A 15,045-nucleotide genomic window follows, 5' to 3' on the forward strand; every position below is an offset into this window, starting at 1 on the left:
TTTCAACAGGTCCTCTGCTTTTTATTCTCTTTTATAATCATAAATACGCAAGCGGGACAAAACTCACGTCCTTGCCAACAATTTCATAAACTAAATACCTTTCCTCAAAAGAATCACTGTAATTATCATCATAAGTTATCATTCTCGTTATTCATCATCATTTTCACATTTTATGCAGTACCTCTCTCTTTCTTTGTTCAATCATCCTGTACAGACTTTACAGCTTTTACTTTTACAACATCTTAACTCAAACCATTTCTCTTTATCAAATTACTCTTTTCTCTTGATCTCTTTTCTCTATTCTGGTTACTCTGTTCTCTGTATCTCTTTACTCTGCTCTGGTTACTCTTTTCTCTGCTTAACGTACGTATTTAAAGCTTATGTAAATCTCGGTATGAATAGTTCGCCTGTCCCAAGTATAGGTTCATTAAGTCTATACTGAAACAGTTTAACTTTTCATATAATACCTAACCCTAGTCGCAACTCAAGGACTAACTATGTTGCCCTAGTTCGTTCACTAATTTCTGTCTGTTTTTCTATCCTTAAAACTTTACAGACTTTTCTTTGGTTTTTTATCTTTCTTTAACTTTTTATCTTTCATTTATCTTTGCCTCACTAATATGTTCTTTCCACTCCCTAAGTGTTTTATGAAGGTAATTATGAGATTCTGCACTTAAAGTTGTCTTTCTAAAGCTTTTACAGAAAACTGTCTTTTCTGCATTATTTTATTATTTTTATTAAAATATTATTTTTGATTAAATATTATTATTTAATATTTTATTATTATTTATTATTTTATTATTAAATTTTCGAAAATTACCTTGCCTTTACCTTTTAACCTTTAAAATTCACTTTTTACCCTGGTAACTTTTAATATTTCTACTTTTACCACCCTAACTTTCAGAAATTACTAAATAACCCCCCAAACACCAAAATATATACTTCCTTGCCCTTTTATGGATCAAAAAGGTGTTCTTCATTGTTCTTCACCACACTCAAAGTGTTCTTCATGTTCTTCATAAGTTCTTTAGATTTTTTCCTCTGTTTTTACCCGTTTTTCAGTCTTTTCAGCAACCGATTTTTACCATAATTCAAAATAAAATTGCAGCCACTAAAACCCCATATTTTCTACATGATTTCAACACAAATTGAACCCCAATTTAAGGCCTAGGGTTTCATTTACCAGCTGCTCCAAGAACATGAACTTAAAGCTTGAATTTCATCAAATTTCATCAAATTTTCACCAAAATTTCAACAAGAATTACTCATACAAACAATCAATTTCAAGCACAGCCAAACCATATCATAATCACACAACTCAAACACAATCAATCAAGATTAAATTCGTCAATCCCTACCTGGTTTTGCTGCTCCTAATTCAATCAAACTTTCAGGTGGTCCTTAAGCACTTTTTCCTCCTAAATCAAACCAAGAAAATACATATTTAACCATGTTTCCTTGAAACCGAATCAAAAGAGAGATGGTGCAGCCAACTCACCTTGATCCCAGCCTTGATAAGTCATATGATCATGTAGAGAAAGAAGAGAGGATCATTTTGGTCGGATTGGAATTTTGATTTGAGTTTTAGTTCAGCAGAAATCAAGCTTTGAAGATTTGGAACTAAGAACTTTTCTCTCTTTTTCTCTCTACCTATTTTCGGCCACAAAGTGAAAATGAGCCAGCCTTGGGGGTTTTGGAGGTGTAGGGTGAGTTGTGATTGGTTGGCTTGGAGGTGGATTAAAATAATATTAAAATATCTCAGGTGTATAACTACTAAAACTAGGTGTATCGGAACACTTGCAAAAACATCTCTAAAAATTATTTTCTGAGCTACTAGCATAAATGACACTAGTAACATATTTATTATGAGAATAAAACATGAATAATCAGGCCTTAGCATTGCTAAATTCATCAGAGAGTGTTGGTGCTAAGCTGCACCAGTAAACCGTAAACCCGGTTAAACCGATTTTCTGTTTTTAACTAAAACTGACCAGATAACCTTATAATATTATTCAAGAAGCTTCTAATACTAATATAATGATAATATCATCCTATTATCTCTCTTCTCTCATAAATCGAGTCCGGTTCGTCAAACTGAGACTATTTACAAAAAACCAAATCAAAACTTCTTACCGATACGGTTAAAAAACCAGGTTCTTCGTGACCGCGTTATCGAGCTTGTCTCGGAAAAAGGTTCTAACTTAAAGATGACATAATGACAATGAGGATTGAGATACTTGATGATATATCAAAGGTTTTTCCCTTACTGATCTTCCGGAGAAATCCGTACTTTCAGAAAAGATTTCGCGTTCTCGAAAACCGGGGTTGTTACATTCTACCCTCCTAAAAGAAAATTTTGCCCTCAAAATTTCTGTTACCTGAGAATAGATGCGAGTAATCAACTTTCATCTTATCCTCCAGTTCCCAAGTGTGCTCTTCTTCTCCTCTTTGTCCCCAAGCTACTTTGACTAAGCGAACAGTCTTGCCTCTTAGCTGCGTATCACTTCTTTCTACAATCTGAACTGGTGATGCTTGATATGTCAAATCGTTTCGTAACCGTACTGTCTCTGGTTGTAAAATATGACTCTCATCGGGAATATATCTCTTAAGTTGTGAGACATGGAAAACATCATGAAGGTTTGACAGATATGGAGGGAGGGCTACTTGATAAGCTACTAGACCGACTCTTTTAAGTATTTGGAAAGGTTCTATGTATCGTGGGTTAAGCTTCTTAGTCTTAAGGGCTCTACCTATTCCAGTAATCGAAGTTACTTCTAGAAAGACATGATCTCCCTCACTAAACTCTAAGGGTTTACGTCTATTATCGGCGTAGCTCTTTTGACGGCTCTGTGCTGTCTGGATCTTCTGGCGAATCCCCTTTATCTTCTCAGTAGTTTCTTGCACTAAGTCTGGACCTAAGATACTGGCTTCTCCGTCGTCATTCCAACACAATGGTGTCTGACATCTCCTTCCGTAGAGAGCTTCATATGGTGCCATCCCGATACTTTGTTGGTAACTGTTGTTGTAGACGAACTCGACCAATGGCAAATACCTATCCCAACTACCCTGGTTATCCATCACACAAGATCTTAACATGTCTTCCAATGTCTGGATTGTTCGCTCAGATTGTCCGTCTATCTGAGGATGGTATGCTGTACTCATATGCAATTCTGTTCCTAAAGCTTTCTGGAAAGCTCCCCAGAATCTGGAAGTAAACCTCGGATCTCGATCTGAAACAATTGACGAAGGTATCCCATGCAATTGTACGATTTCTTGAATATATAGCCGTGCTAGCCTTTCTAAAGTATAGTCAACTCGAATCGGAAGAAAATGTGTTGATTCTGTTAACCTGTCCACAATCACCCAAATAGCATCGTGTCCTGTTGAGGTCCTTGGCAATCCCGTGACAAAATCCATAGTGATCTGCTCCTATTTCCATTATGGTATTTCCAAGGGTTGCAGGGTTCCTGACGGTTTCTGGTGTTCCACCTTCACCTTCTGGCAGGTTAAACATTTTGAGACATAATCAGCTACCTCTTTCTTCAAGCCCGGCCACCAGAACATTTGTTTCAAATCCTTGATACATCTTTGTTACTCCAAGATGCATAGAAAATATACTTTGATGAGCTTCTGCAAGAATCCTTTGCCGCAAATTTCCAAAGCTAGGCACACAAATTCTGTTCTTGTATCCCCAAATGCTGCTATGATCTAGTCTTACAGCTTCTGGTTCCTCTACTTTCATCCGTCTCAGCATCGTCATCATTTCTGAATCCTGTGCTTGTGCTTGCTGAATCCTAATCTTAAAATCTGGTGTTATATGCAATTGGGCCAAACAGACTCCACTTGACGTCTCAGTCATAGCCAACTTAAGGTCCTCAAATTCCACGAGTAACTTTTCGTCCTTTATCATCATCCAAGCGATATTCAAATTCTTCATGCTCAAAGCGTCTGCCACCACGTTTGCTTTCCTGGGTGATAACTTAACTTAAAATCATAGTCCTTCAGGAACTCCATCCACCTTCGTTGTCGCATATTAAGATCCTTCTGGTCAAAGATATACTTTAAACTTTTGTGGTCAGAGAAAACTTCTAGTTGAGCGCCATACAAATAGTGTCTCCAGATCTTCAGAGCAAACACTACTGCAGCCAACTCCAAGTCATGCGTCGGATAATTTCGTTCATGAGGTCTCAGCTGCCGGGAAGCATAAGCCACCACATTTTTGTCTTAGATCAGCACACATCCAAGTCCTTTATGAGAGGTGTCACAGTATACTTCAAAAGGTTTCTGCAGGTCGGGTAGTACTAATATAGGTGCAGTTGTTAACTTCTCCTTAAGCATCTTGAAACTTCTATCACACTCAACCGTCCAAACGAACGGAACTTCCTTTCGTGTAAGGTAAGTCAGAGGTAAGGCTATCTGTAAAAATCCTTTAATAAACCACCGGTAATATCCAGCAAGTCCGAGAAAACTCCGAACTTCTGTAACGGTCGTAGGTGGTTCCCATTGCACTATTGCTTCAATTTTTGAAGGATCCAATGCAATTCCTCCCTGTGATATAACATGTCCCAAAAATGCCACCTTCTCTGTCCAGAACTCGCACTTTGATAGTTTAGCATATAACTTCCGAGTCCTTAGTATCTGCAATACAGTCCTTAGATGCTCTTCATGCTCTCTTTCTATCTTCGAATAGATGAGAATATCGTCTATGAAGACTACTATGAACTGGTCAAGGTACGGACGGAAAATACGATCCATGAAAATCGGAGGAGCATTAGTTAGTCCAAACGACATAACCGTATACTCATAGTGACCATATCGAGTTCTAAATGCAGTCTTCGGTATATCTGACTCTTTCACTCGAATCTAGTGATAGCCCGATCGCAAATCAATCTTCAAAAACACAGTTGCACCTTTTAACTGATCCATCAAATCATCTATTCGTGGAAGTGGGTACTTGTTCTTGATAGTGACTTTATTTAACTGTCGGTAATTTACACAAAGTCACATTCCACCATCCTTCTTCTTTACTAGCAACACCGGAGCTCCCCAAGGTGATGCGCTGGGACGAATAAATTTTTTCCAAGTAGCTCATCCAACTGCTTTTTCAACTCTACAAGTTCCAGTGGTGACATCCGGTACGATGCTATGGAAATCGGTCTGGTTCCAGGTACAAGTTCAATGCTGAATTCTATCTCTCGCTGAGAAGAAAACTCAGGTATGTCGTCCGGGAAAATATCAGGAAATTCCTTCACCACTTGGATTCGTTCTAAGCTTAGTTCACTATCATTTGAGCTAGCCGCTAACAGAACGTACCCCTCACAATCACTCCCGTCTAATGCAACTCTTACAGAATTCCGATATAAAGTATGAGACAGAAATGGTTTAATATCTAAACTATCAGACGGAATAACAGCAGTTCTTTCATAGCAATCAAGGAAAACATGATACTTAGATAACCAATCTAACCATAGAATAACTTCTAAACCACATAGAGGCAAACAGATTAGATCATGTATAAAAGTTCTGTTCCTAATAGTGAATGGTACTTGCAGGCACACTAAACTAGTCAAAGCATTTTGGGATGCAGGTGTATGGACAATCAGATCAAAGTTCAACTTAGAGAAATCTAGTCCCAACTCACGAGGAACAGTTAATGAAACAAAGGAATGCGATGCACCCGAGTCATACAGTACAGTTAGAAATCGATCTTTGACAATACACTGACCTTGGATCAAGGCGTCTGATTGCATAGCATCATCAGCAGTCATGGCAAACACTCGACCTTGTTGCTGGGTTCACACTAGATTCCAAAAAAACTTTCTTGGGTACATCCTAGCTGTGTGTCCAGATTCCTCACAAGTAAAATAAGCGTTCGTTCCTTACAGCATCCAAATATAACATAACCATAACCATGGAGATCATAACAGCTATGAGGATAGCTGTGCCTCGCATCGATTCGTCATTCGGAACTCGATTAAACTATGTCTATTCGCAGTCATTAAGGTCCTATCCGCACCAAACAATCAACATTAAGGTGATCAGTCTTAATATTTCAAGTAAGGCACGAACATTCCCAAAATGAGCACTCATAGACATTCATGCCAAATGTATCTTAAAGATACCCTAATGGCATGAGACACACAAGCAGAGTATGCAGTGAAGCATAGTCAGTCCACTCCCCAGGCTCTACTGGGAACGAACTGCTCTGATACCAAATTGTAACGACCCAATTTTCAGTACGCCTAGGACACACCGGAAACTGAGCGCTACCAATTTGTCTTCCTAGTTATTATCTATTATTTATCATATGAGCCTGATTCGTTGTTAAAAGCGTAGTTAATTTGCGAGGTGTATTTTTTATTTTTTTTATTTATTTTTTTTCTGAAAATATTTGGATTAATAAACATAATCATTTATAATCAATTCACAAATAATAACAGATAAAACAGTTATAAACAACCACACATAAATACATCACAAGTAGCTAACAAGATTCAGTGATCCAGCCTTTATTAGAGTATAGACTTTTAGTTAGAACACCCCTAGATATAGCTAAATAATATCTATATACATATATATATATATATATACAACATCCCAGGTCCTGACCTGTTCAAGAAGTCCCTAAGCTGGCACCCAGGCTAGCCTAGACTCTATACTCGCCTAGTCCCTCTAAACTACTAAAGCGAGGGAAAGTACGTTCTAAGTCTTCACAACTCAAGTCAGGTGGAACGTCATCAAAAGATAGGACATCATCTGCTACTCCTCTGCATGATCAGACTTTTCCACAGGACGTCTCTCTGGTACCTCATGAAGTATCCACAAAATAGGAATCTCGTACACAGGATTTAGGTTAAAGTGCGCATACGAACGGGGTGCAGACGTTGGCTGGTCTCACAGTATATACATATACATAGATAAAGAGATTTACCCTAGACTCAGAAGACTACCTAGAGCGGAATTCTCTTTACGAACGGTCATCAGCGAACTACGGAAGGATACTCATGCTTCCATCTGGAGGGGGAAGGGAGAGAGAAGGGGTAAGAACTGGGGAGTTCTTAGTAGGGTCGGGGTTATTAGTTATGTTCATTAATTCTATGTTGTTTAGCAGACTATTAGCAGAATACAAGGAAGCAGTAATTAGAAATCACAGATAAGAAGAGAAGATAGAGAAAACAGATAGCAGAACACAAACAGAAGAATACAAGAAAATGTCACAAGAGCAGAGAATGGAATACAAACAAGGAAAGCATACATTCATACCACAAACATAACAAAGGAAATGCGCAACCAAGTATGATGCATGTCTAGCCCTAGTGCAGGTAATGAGCTCATCCGTCGGTTACTAACCCGCTCCCGACGTTATCCAGCAACCTCTGTCTGGATAAGGCTTTCCTATTGGCTATACCCCTGTGTACAGGAAATAACCCCTCTGCCACCACAGGGTCCACTGCACGCAGGAAATAACACATCTGCAACTGCAGGGATGTACGCCAACACACCTTCTGTATACAGGAAATAACCCCTCTGCCACTACAGTAATGGAACAGGTGGTCACGGTACTTCTGTAGCAGGAAATAACCCTTCTGCCTTACAGAATCAAATATAAATCTGGACCGCAGGAAAGCGTTCTCAGTGGTCACACCACCATCTATCTGACTGCCTTCACGTAGCAGATCATCACACAAATATCTCAGGAGTTGCCATAACGCAACAAATGAATAAACACATCTCTTGGGTTGCTTCAAGCAACAAATGACCTTTCAACAGGTCCTCTGCTTTTTATTCTCTTTTATAATCATAAATACGCAAGCGGGACAAAACTCACGTCCTTGCCAACAATTTCATAAACTAAATACCTTTCCTCAAAAGAATCACTGTAATTATCATCATAAGTTATCATTCTCGTTATTCATCATCATTTTCACATTTTTATGCAGTACCTCTCTCTTTCTTTGTTCAATCATCCTGTACAGACTTTACAGCTTTTACTTTTACAACATCTTAACTCAAACCATTTCTCTTTATCAAATTACTCTTTTCTCTTGATCTCTTTTCTCTATTCTGGTTACTCTGTTCTCTGTATCTCTTTACTCTGCTCTGGTTACTCTTTTCTCTGCTTAACGTACGTATTTAAAGCTTATGTAAATCTCGGTATGAATAGTTCGCCTGTCCCAAGTATAGGTTCATTAAGTCTATACTGAAACAGTTTAACTTTTCATATAATACCTAACCCTAGTCGCAACTCAAGGACTAACTATGTTGCCCTAGTTCGTTCACTAATTTCTGTCTGTTTTTCTATCCTTAAAACTTTACAGACTTTTCTTTGGTTTTTTATCTTTTCTTTAACTTTTTATCTTTCATTTATCTTTGCCTCACTAATATGTTCTTTCCACTCCCTAAGTGTTTTATGAAGGTAATTATGAGATTCTGCACTTAAAGTTGTCTTTCTAAAGCTTTTACAGAAAACTGTCTTTTCTGCATTATTTTATTATTTTTATTAAAATATTATTTTTGATTAAATATTATTATTTAATATTTTATTATTATTTATTATTTTATTATTAAATTTTCGAAAATTACCTTGCCTTTACCTTTTAACCTTTAAAATTCACTTTTTACCCTGGTAACTTTTAATATTTCTACTTTTACCACCCTAACTTTCAGAAATTACTAAATAACCCCCAAACACCAAAATATATACTTCCTTGCCCTTTTATGGATCAAAAAGGTGTTCTTCATTGTTCTTCACCACACTCAAAGTGTTCTTCATGTTCTTCATAAGTTCTTTAGATTTTTTCCTCTGTTTTTACCCGTTTTTCAGTCTTTTCAGCAACCGATTTTTACCATAATTCAAAATAAAATTGCAGCCACTAAAACCCCATATTTTCTACATGATTTCAACACAAATTGAACCCCAATTTAAGGCCTAGGGTTTCATTTACCAGCTGCTCCAAGAACATGAACTTAAAGCTTGAATTTCATCAAATTTCATCAAATTTTCACCAAAATTTCAACAAGAATTACTCATACAAACAATCAATTTCAAGCACAGCCAAACCATATCATAATCACACAACTCAAACACAATCAATCAAGATTAAATTCGTCAATCCCTACCTGGTTTTGCTGCTCCTAATTCAATCAAACTTTCAGGTGGTCCTTAAGCACTTTTTCCTCCTAAATCAAACCAAGAAAATACATATTTAACCATGTTTCCTTGAAACCGAATCAAAAGAGAGATGGTGCAGCCAACTCACCTTGATCCCAGCCTTGATAAGTCATATGATCATGTAGAGAAAGAAGAGAGGATCATTTTGGTCGGATTGGAATTTTGATTTGAGTTTTAGTTCAGCAGAAATCAAGCTTTGAAGATTTGGAACTAAGAACTTTTCTCTCTTTTTCTCTCTACCTATTTTCGGCCACAAAGTGAAAATGAGCCAGCCTTGGGGGTTTTGGAGGTGTAGGGTGAGTTGTGATTGGTTGGCTTGGAGGTGGATTAAAATAATATTAAAATATCTCAGGTGTATAACTACTAAAACTAGGTGTATCGGAACACTTGCAAAAACATCTCTAAAAATTATTTTCTGAGCTACTAGCATAAATGACACTAGTAACATATTTATTATGAGAATAAAACATGAATAATCAGGCCTTAGCATTGCTAAATTCATCAGAGAGTGTTGGTGCTAAGCTGCACCAGTAAACCGTAAACCCGGTTAAACCGATTTTCTGTTTTTAACTAAAACTGACCAGATAACCTTATAATATTATTCAAGAAGCTTCTAATACTAATATAATGATAATATCATCCTATTATCTCTCTTCTCTCATAAATCGAGTCCGGTTCGTCAAACTGAGACTATTTACAAAAAACCAAATCAAAACTTCTTACCGATACGGTTAAAAAACCAGGTTCTTCGTGACCGCGTTATCGAGCTTGTCTCGGAAAAAGGTTCTAACTTAAAGATGACATAATGACAATGAGGATTGAGATACTTGATGATATATCAAAGGTTTTTCCCTTACTGATCTTCCGGAGAAATCCGTACTTTCAGAAAAGATTTCGCGTTCTCGAAAACCGGGGTTGTTACATTAACTAAGTTAACGTGGTACTTAACAAAGAAGAAAAAGAGGACTCCACGTTAACGAGAAACATGAACTCCAATAACGTTTCTCCTCAACGTTAGTGGTAAAAGTGAACACCACTAACGTTGGGAAACTAGGCAATGCCCCACGTTAAGAGTCACGTTAACTTAGTTAACGTGAACTCTAACGTGGAAGAGGATCAACAACGCCAACGTTAGTGACACTCACTTTTGTCACTAACGTTGGATCATTAGCATTGCCTACGTTAACTCTCACATTAAGATTGTTAACGTGAAAGTTAACGTGGAGTTGGGTTCAAAGAACCAACGTTAGTGACACTCACTTTTGTCACTAACGTTGGAAGATGGCTTCATTATTACGTTAAGAGCCTCGTTAACTTAGTTAATGTGGGTTCTAACGTAGGGACTTAAGGCACTTGGAGCATTAGTGACAAAGGTGAGTGTCACTAACGCTCTCGAAGGTTATAGATACCCACGTTAAGAGCTACGTTAGCCAAGCTAACGTGAGATCTAACGTAGGGGCAAGAGGCAAGCAACGTTAATGGGAAAAGTGATTCCCATTAACGTTTGCGAAAAGGGGCACAAGCCAACGTTAATGGGAAAAGTGAGTTCCATTAACGTTGGCCAAGGATTGAGTAAGAAACGTTAGTATTCACGTTAAGACTACTAACGTTGGAATTAACGTGGGCATATAAGGGTGGAACGTTAGTGGAAAAAGTGAATGCCACTAACGTTCTCGCACCCAAAATGTTACTCAACGTTAATCTCACTAAATGCCCAAGCCTAATTCATATTTCTCTGCAAGCTGGGCCCACTAAAGATGAGAATTGCTTCAACTCAAGGTCCAGAGCCCACATCCAAGACTTAAAGAACTCACTAGAAGAGCATGAAGAATAGTATATATAGGAGTAGTTTTGAACTAGAGAGAAGCTTAGCACTTTTGGGAACTACTCTCTGCATATTTACTTTTCTGTACTTCTAGCATGGATTCTTCTTTTCTGCCATTTTTCATTCCTAGAGCTATGAACAACTAAACCCCTTTCATTGGGTTAGGGAGCTCTGTTGTAATTTGATAGATCAATTATAGTTTTCATTCTTCTTCTTCTTTCTTTTCTCTTGATCTTACTAGAAAGCTTTCGATCTTAATTCAATTGGTTAGTTGTCTTGGAAAATAAACTCTCCATAATTAGATCTCCTTTGAACCTTGGAAAAGGGATGAGGAAATCATGCTAGAAATGCTTTCTCATGTTGGACTAAATTGGGGTTTGGATGGATATTGTGACATTTAATCCTCCCAACACTTTGATTTGGAAATACATGTGGTATAATCAGTGACCACACTTTCATCTCTTTCCATGAGCAATTAAATCAAGGAATTGGGCAATTGTTCAAGCTTAGAGAGATTGGATTGCTAAGGAATTGGGATCCAATCACTTAAGATTGCCAAGGAGATTAATGAATGCATTGATTGAGGAAGAGATGAGAATGAACTTGATCCGGAGAATGCAACATCTCCTACACCCAATGATCTCCCCATTTCTGATCTTACCCATTCTATTTACTTTCTGCCATTTAATTTCCTGCTCATTACCCCAACTCCCCATTTAAGATTCTGCACTTTAATTTCTGTTATTTACTTTCTAGTCATTTAAATTTCTACATCTCAATCTCAATTCTGTTTAGCTCAACTAGCATATTCTTCTAACTAAAGTTGCTTGACCAATCAATTCCTGTGGGAGTCGACCTCACTCTATTGTGAGTTTTACTTGACGACAATTCGGTATACTTGCCGAAGGGAAATTTGTTGAGAAACAAGTTTTCACGCATCAAGTTTATGGCGCCGTTGCCGGGGATTGATTTTGAATCAACAATGATTAAGTTAGAAGATCACTAGATTGAGCATTTTTTTTATTTCGTTATTCGTTTTTTTTATTCAGTCAATTTACCTTAGTTCGTTTTTAATTTCTTCCTCATCCCCTATACCCTCTCTATTTTCTGTTCTCTTTTTCTTAGTTGATCATAATTCAGCTCACTAACCCACTAACTGTTTGATAAATTGCATCACTCACACTAACAATTACTCTAACAAGAATAATCTTCACTATACCTCCTGTTGTGCAATCTGTTTGTTGTATGACAGGGAGAAGAGAAGGAGTCTCAACATCCTTTGATTCAGAACCTGAAAGAACCCTTTGGAGACTAAGAAGGGAGGCAAGAGGAAAAAGAATTATTAGTGCTGAGAAAGAGGAAGAGTACTTTGAACCCAACATGGAAGAGAATTTGGAGAACAATCATGAAGAAGAAGCTCATAATCATGCCAGAGAAGGCCATGCAAACCGAGCTGGGCAAGAAAGGAGGGTCTTAGGATCCTATATCAATCTTAATTCAGGAAACTGTGGAAGCAGCATTCAGAAGCCCACCATACATGCCAACAATTTCGAGCTAAAACCTCAGCTCATCACCCTTGTGCAGAATAATTGTTCATTTGGAGGAGGTGCTCAAGATCCTAATCAACACTTGACCACCTTCTTGAGGATTTGTGACACAGTGAAGTCCAATGGAGTCCACCCGGATGTCTATAGGCTGCTCTTGTTCCCTTTTTCACTCAGGGACAAGGCATCCAAATGGCTTGAATCCTTCCCAAAGGAAAGCTTAACTAATTGGGAAGAAGTGGTGAACAAGTTTTTAGCAAGATTTTATCCTCCTCAAAGGATCAATAGGCTAAGAACTGAGGTGCAGACTTTCAGACAACAAGATGGTGAGACACTTTTTGAAGCATGGGAGAGATTCAAAGACTTGACAAGTAGATGCCCACCAGAGATGTTTAATGAGTGGGTTCAACTTCACATCTTCTATGAAGGTCTTTCCTATGAGTCAAAGAAGGCTGTGGATCATTCATCAGGAGGGTCTTTAAACAAGAAGAAAACCATTGAAGAAGCCATAGATGTCATTGAAACAGTTGCTGAGAATGACTACTTCTATGCCTCCGAAAGAAATAACACTAGAGGAGTAATGGAGCTGAACCACATGGATGCACTGTTAGCCCAAAACAAGATGATCACCAAGCAGCTAGCAGATCTTACCAAGAAGGTGGAAGAGAACCAAGTTGCAGCAGCCATCACCTCATCACCAACTCAAGAAGGAGTGAACATAGGAGAAGAAGGTGACTGGGAGCAAGCCAACTATGTGGGAAACTCACCTAGACAAGTCCATGATTCATACTCCAAAACTTACAACTCTGGATGGAGAAATCACCCCAACTTTGGATGGAGAAATCAACAAGACCAAGGGCAAGATCAGAGACGCCACAACTTCAACTCCAACAACAATGCTACTCATCAAAACACCTCACAGAGATATTACCAACATCCATCTAACCAACCTTCTCAACCACCTAATCTCAACCCACCATCATTAACAGATGATAGGCTTTCAAAGATTGAGGTTCTACTTGAAAACATATGCAAAGAAATTCAAGATAGCAAAGCTTTCCGGGAAGAAGTGCAATCTAACATTGACAAACCCCGTTTTAACGGTTTGTCTTGTATTGATTTTAGGGGATTTTATAACCTTTTACCCACATTTATCCATTGAAATAGCATGGTTTTATAACTTCTCCTTTAATTGTGCTTAAGAGTGAAAACATGCTTTTTAGGACTTAAAATAGCTAAATTTAATTCTCCTTGATTCCATTAGATGCCTTGATATGTTTGCTAAGTGATTTCAGATTTAGAAGGCAAAGATTGGATCAAGGGAATGAAGAAAGAAGCATGAAAAGTTGGAGAACTCATGAAGAAATGAAAGAACCGGAAAGCTGTCAAGCCGACCTCTTCGCACTTAAACGACCTTAACTTGAGCTACAGAGGTCCAAATGATGCGGTTCCAGTTGGGTTAGAAAGCTAACATCCGGGGCTTCGAAACGATATAAGATTTGTCATAGTTGCTACACGTATGGTGGCGCGCACATGCAAAGAACGCGCACGCGCCGTTGCTGCCACCTAGTTCACTTAAAGCAACATGTGGCCAGCGATTTTAGAAGCCTTGTGGGCCCAATCCAACTCATTTCTGATGCTATTTAAGCCAAGGATTGAAGGGGAATCAACATACTTCTCATACTTTCATACTTTTCATACTTTACAAGTTAGTTACCATTAGTTTAGTTTTAGTAGTTAGAGTTAGTTTCTAGAGAGAGAAGCTCTCTCTTCTCTCTAGAATTAGGATTAGGATTAGGATTAGTTCTTAGATCTAGGTTTTAATCTTTGCTTTCTTCTACTTCTACCTTTCAATTCTTTGTTGTTACATTCATCTTCTTCTACTCTTTTGTTGTAATTTCCTTTATGTTGTTCTTATATTTTGTTGTAGATATAGTATTGTTCCTTCTACATTCTTCCAATTCAATAAGAGGTAATTCATACTAAATGTGTCTTCTTTGCTTTTCTATTGTTGATCTCTTGTTTTTGTAGTTGTAGATTCCTTTAATTCTTGCATTTAATAATGATTACTTCTATTGCACTTTATGTGTTTGTTGAAATGTCTCTTTTAGTTTTAGTGTAGATTTTGTTCCTCTTGGCCTAGGTAGAGTAATTAGTGACACTTGAGTTATCTAATTCCTTTGTTGATTGATAATTGGAGAGATTGCTAATTGGTTTGGAGTGCACTAAAGCTAGTCTTTCCTTGGGAGTTGGCTAGGACTTGTGGCTCAAGTCAATTCATCCACTTGACTTTCCTTTCTTTAGTAAGGGTTAACTAAGTGGTAGCAATGAACAATTCTCATCACAATTGAGAAGGATAACTAGGATAGGACTTCTAGTTCTCATATCTTGCCAAGAGCTTTGTTAGTTGTTAGTTTATTTTCTTTGCCATTTACATTTCTTGTCCAAAAGCTTAAAAACCCCAAATATAATTCACAACCAATAACAAGACACTTCATTACAAT

General features: G+C 37.8%; 2 protein-coding genes and 1 non-coding gene across 3 annotated transcripts; all 3 read right to left on the reverse strand.

The window, feature by feature from the left end:
• Positions 1-4,224: 4,224 nt before the first annotated feature.
• On the reverse strand, positions 4,225-4,791 carry LOC130956706 (uncharacterized mitochondrial protein AtMg00860-like). The gene has a single exon (XM_057883714.1). The coding sequence runs from the start codon at positions 4,789-4,791 to the stop codon at positions 4,225-4,227; it is 567 nt and encodes a 188-aa protein (XP_057739697.1).
• A 236-nt stretch (positions 4,792-5,027) lies between these two features.
• LOC130956707 (uncharacterized) lies at positions 5,028-5,768 on the reverse strand. The gene has a single exon (XM_057883715.1). It carries the CDS (start codon positions 5,766-5,768, stop codon positions 5,028-5,030), a length of 741 nt encoding a protein of 246 aa, XP_057739698.1.
• Positions 5,769-12,827: 7,059 nt separating this feature from the next.
• On the reverse strand, positions 12,828-12,935 carry LOC130959793 (small nucleolar RNA R71). The gene has a single exon (XR_009078859.1). It is a non-coding gene; the product is annotated as a small nucleolar RNA R71 (small nucleolar RNA).
• Positions 12,936-15,045: the final 2,110 nt, after the last annotated feature.

Source organism: Arachis stenosperma, chromosome 10 (assembly GCF_014773155.1).
Source record: "Arachis stenosperma cultivar V10309 chromosome 10, arast.V10309.gnm1.PFL2, whole genome shotgun sequence".
In the NCBI taxonomy this organism is placed as follows: Eukaryota; Viridiplantae; Streptophyta; class Magnoliopsida; order Fabales; family Fabaceae; genus Arachis; species Arachis stenosperma.

Excerpts from the sequence above, each read along its gene's own strand:
- LOC130956706 (XM_057883714.1), bottom strand. The coding sequence starts at position 4,791 with ATGTCGTTTGGACTAACTAATGCTCCTCCGATTTTCATGGATCGTATT.
- LOC130956707 (XM_057883715.1), bottom strand. The coding sequence starts at position 5,768 with ATGACTGCTGATGATGCTATGCAATCAGACGCCTTGATCCAAGGTCAG.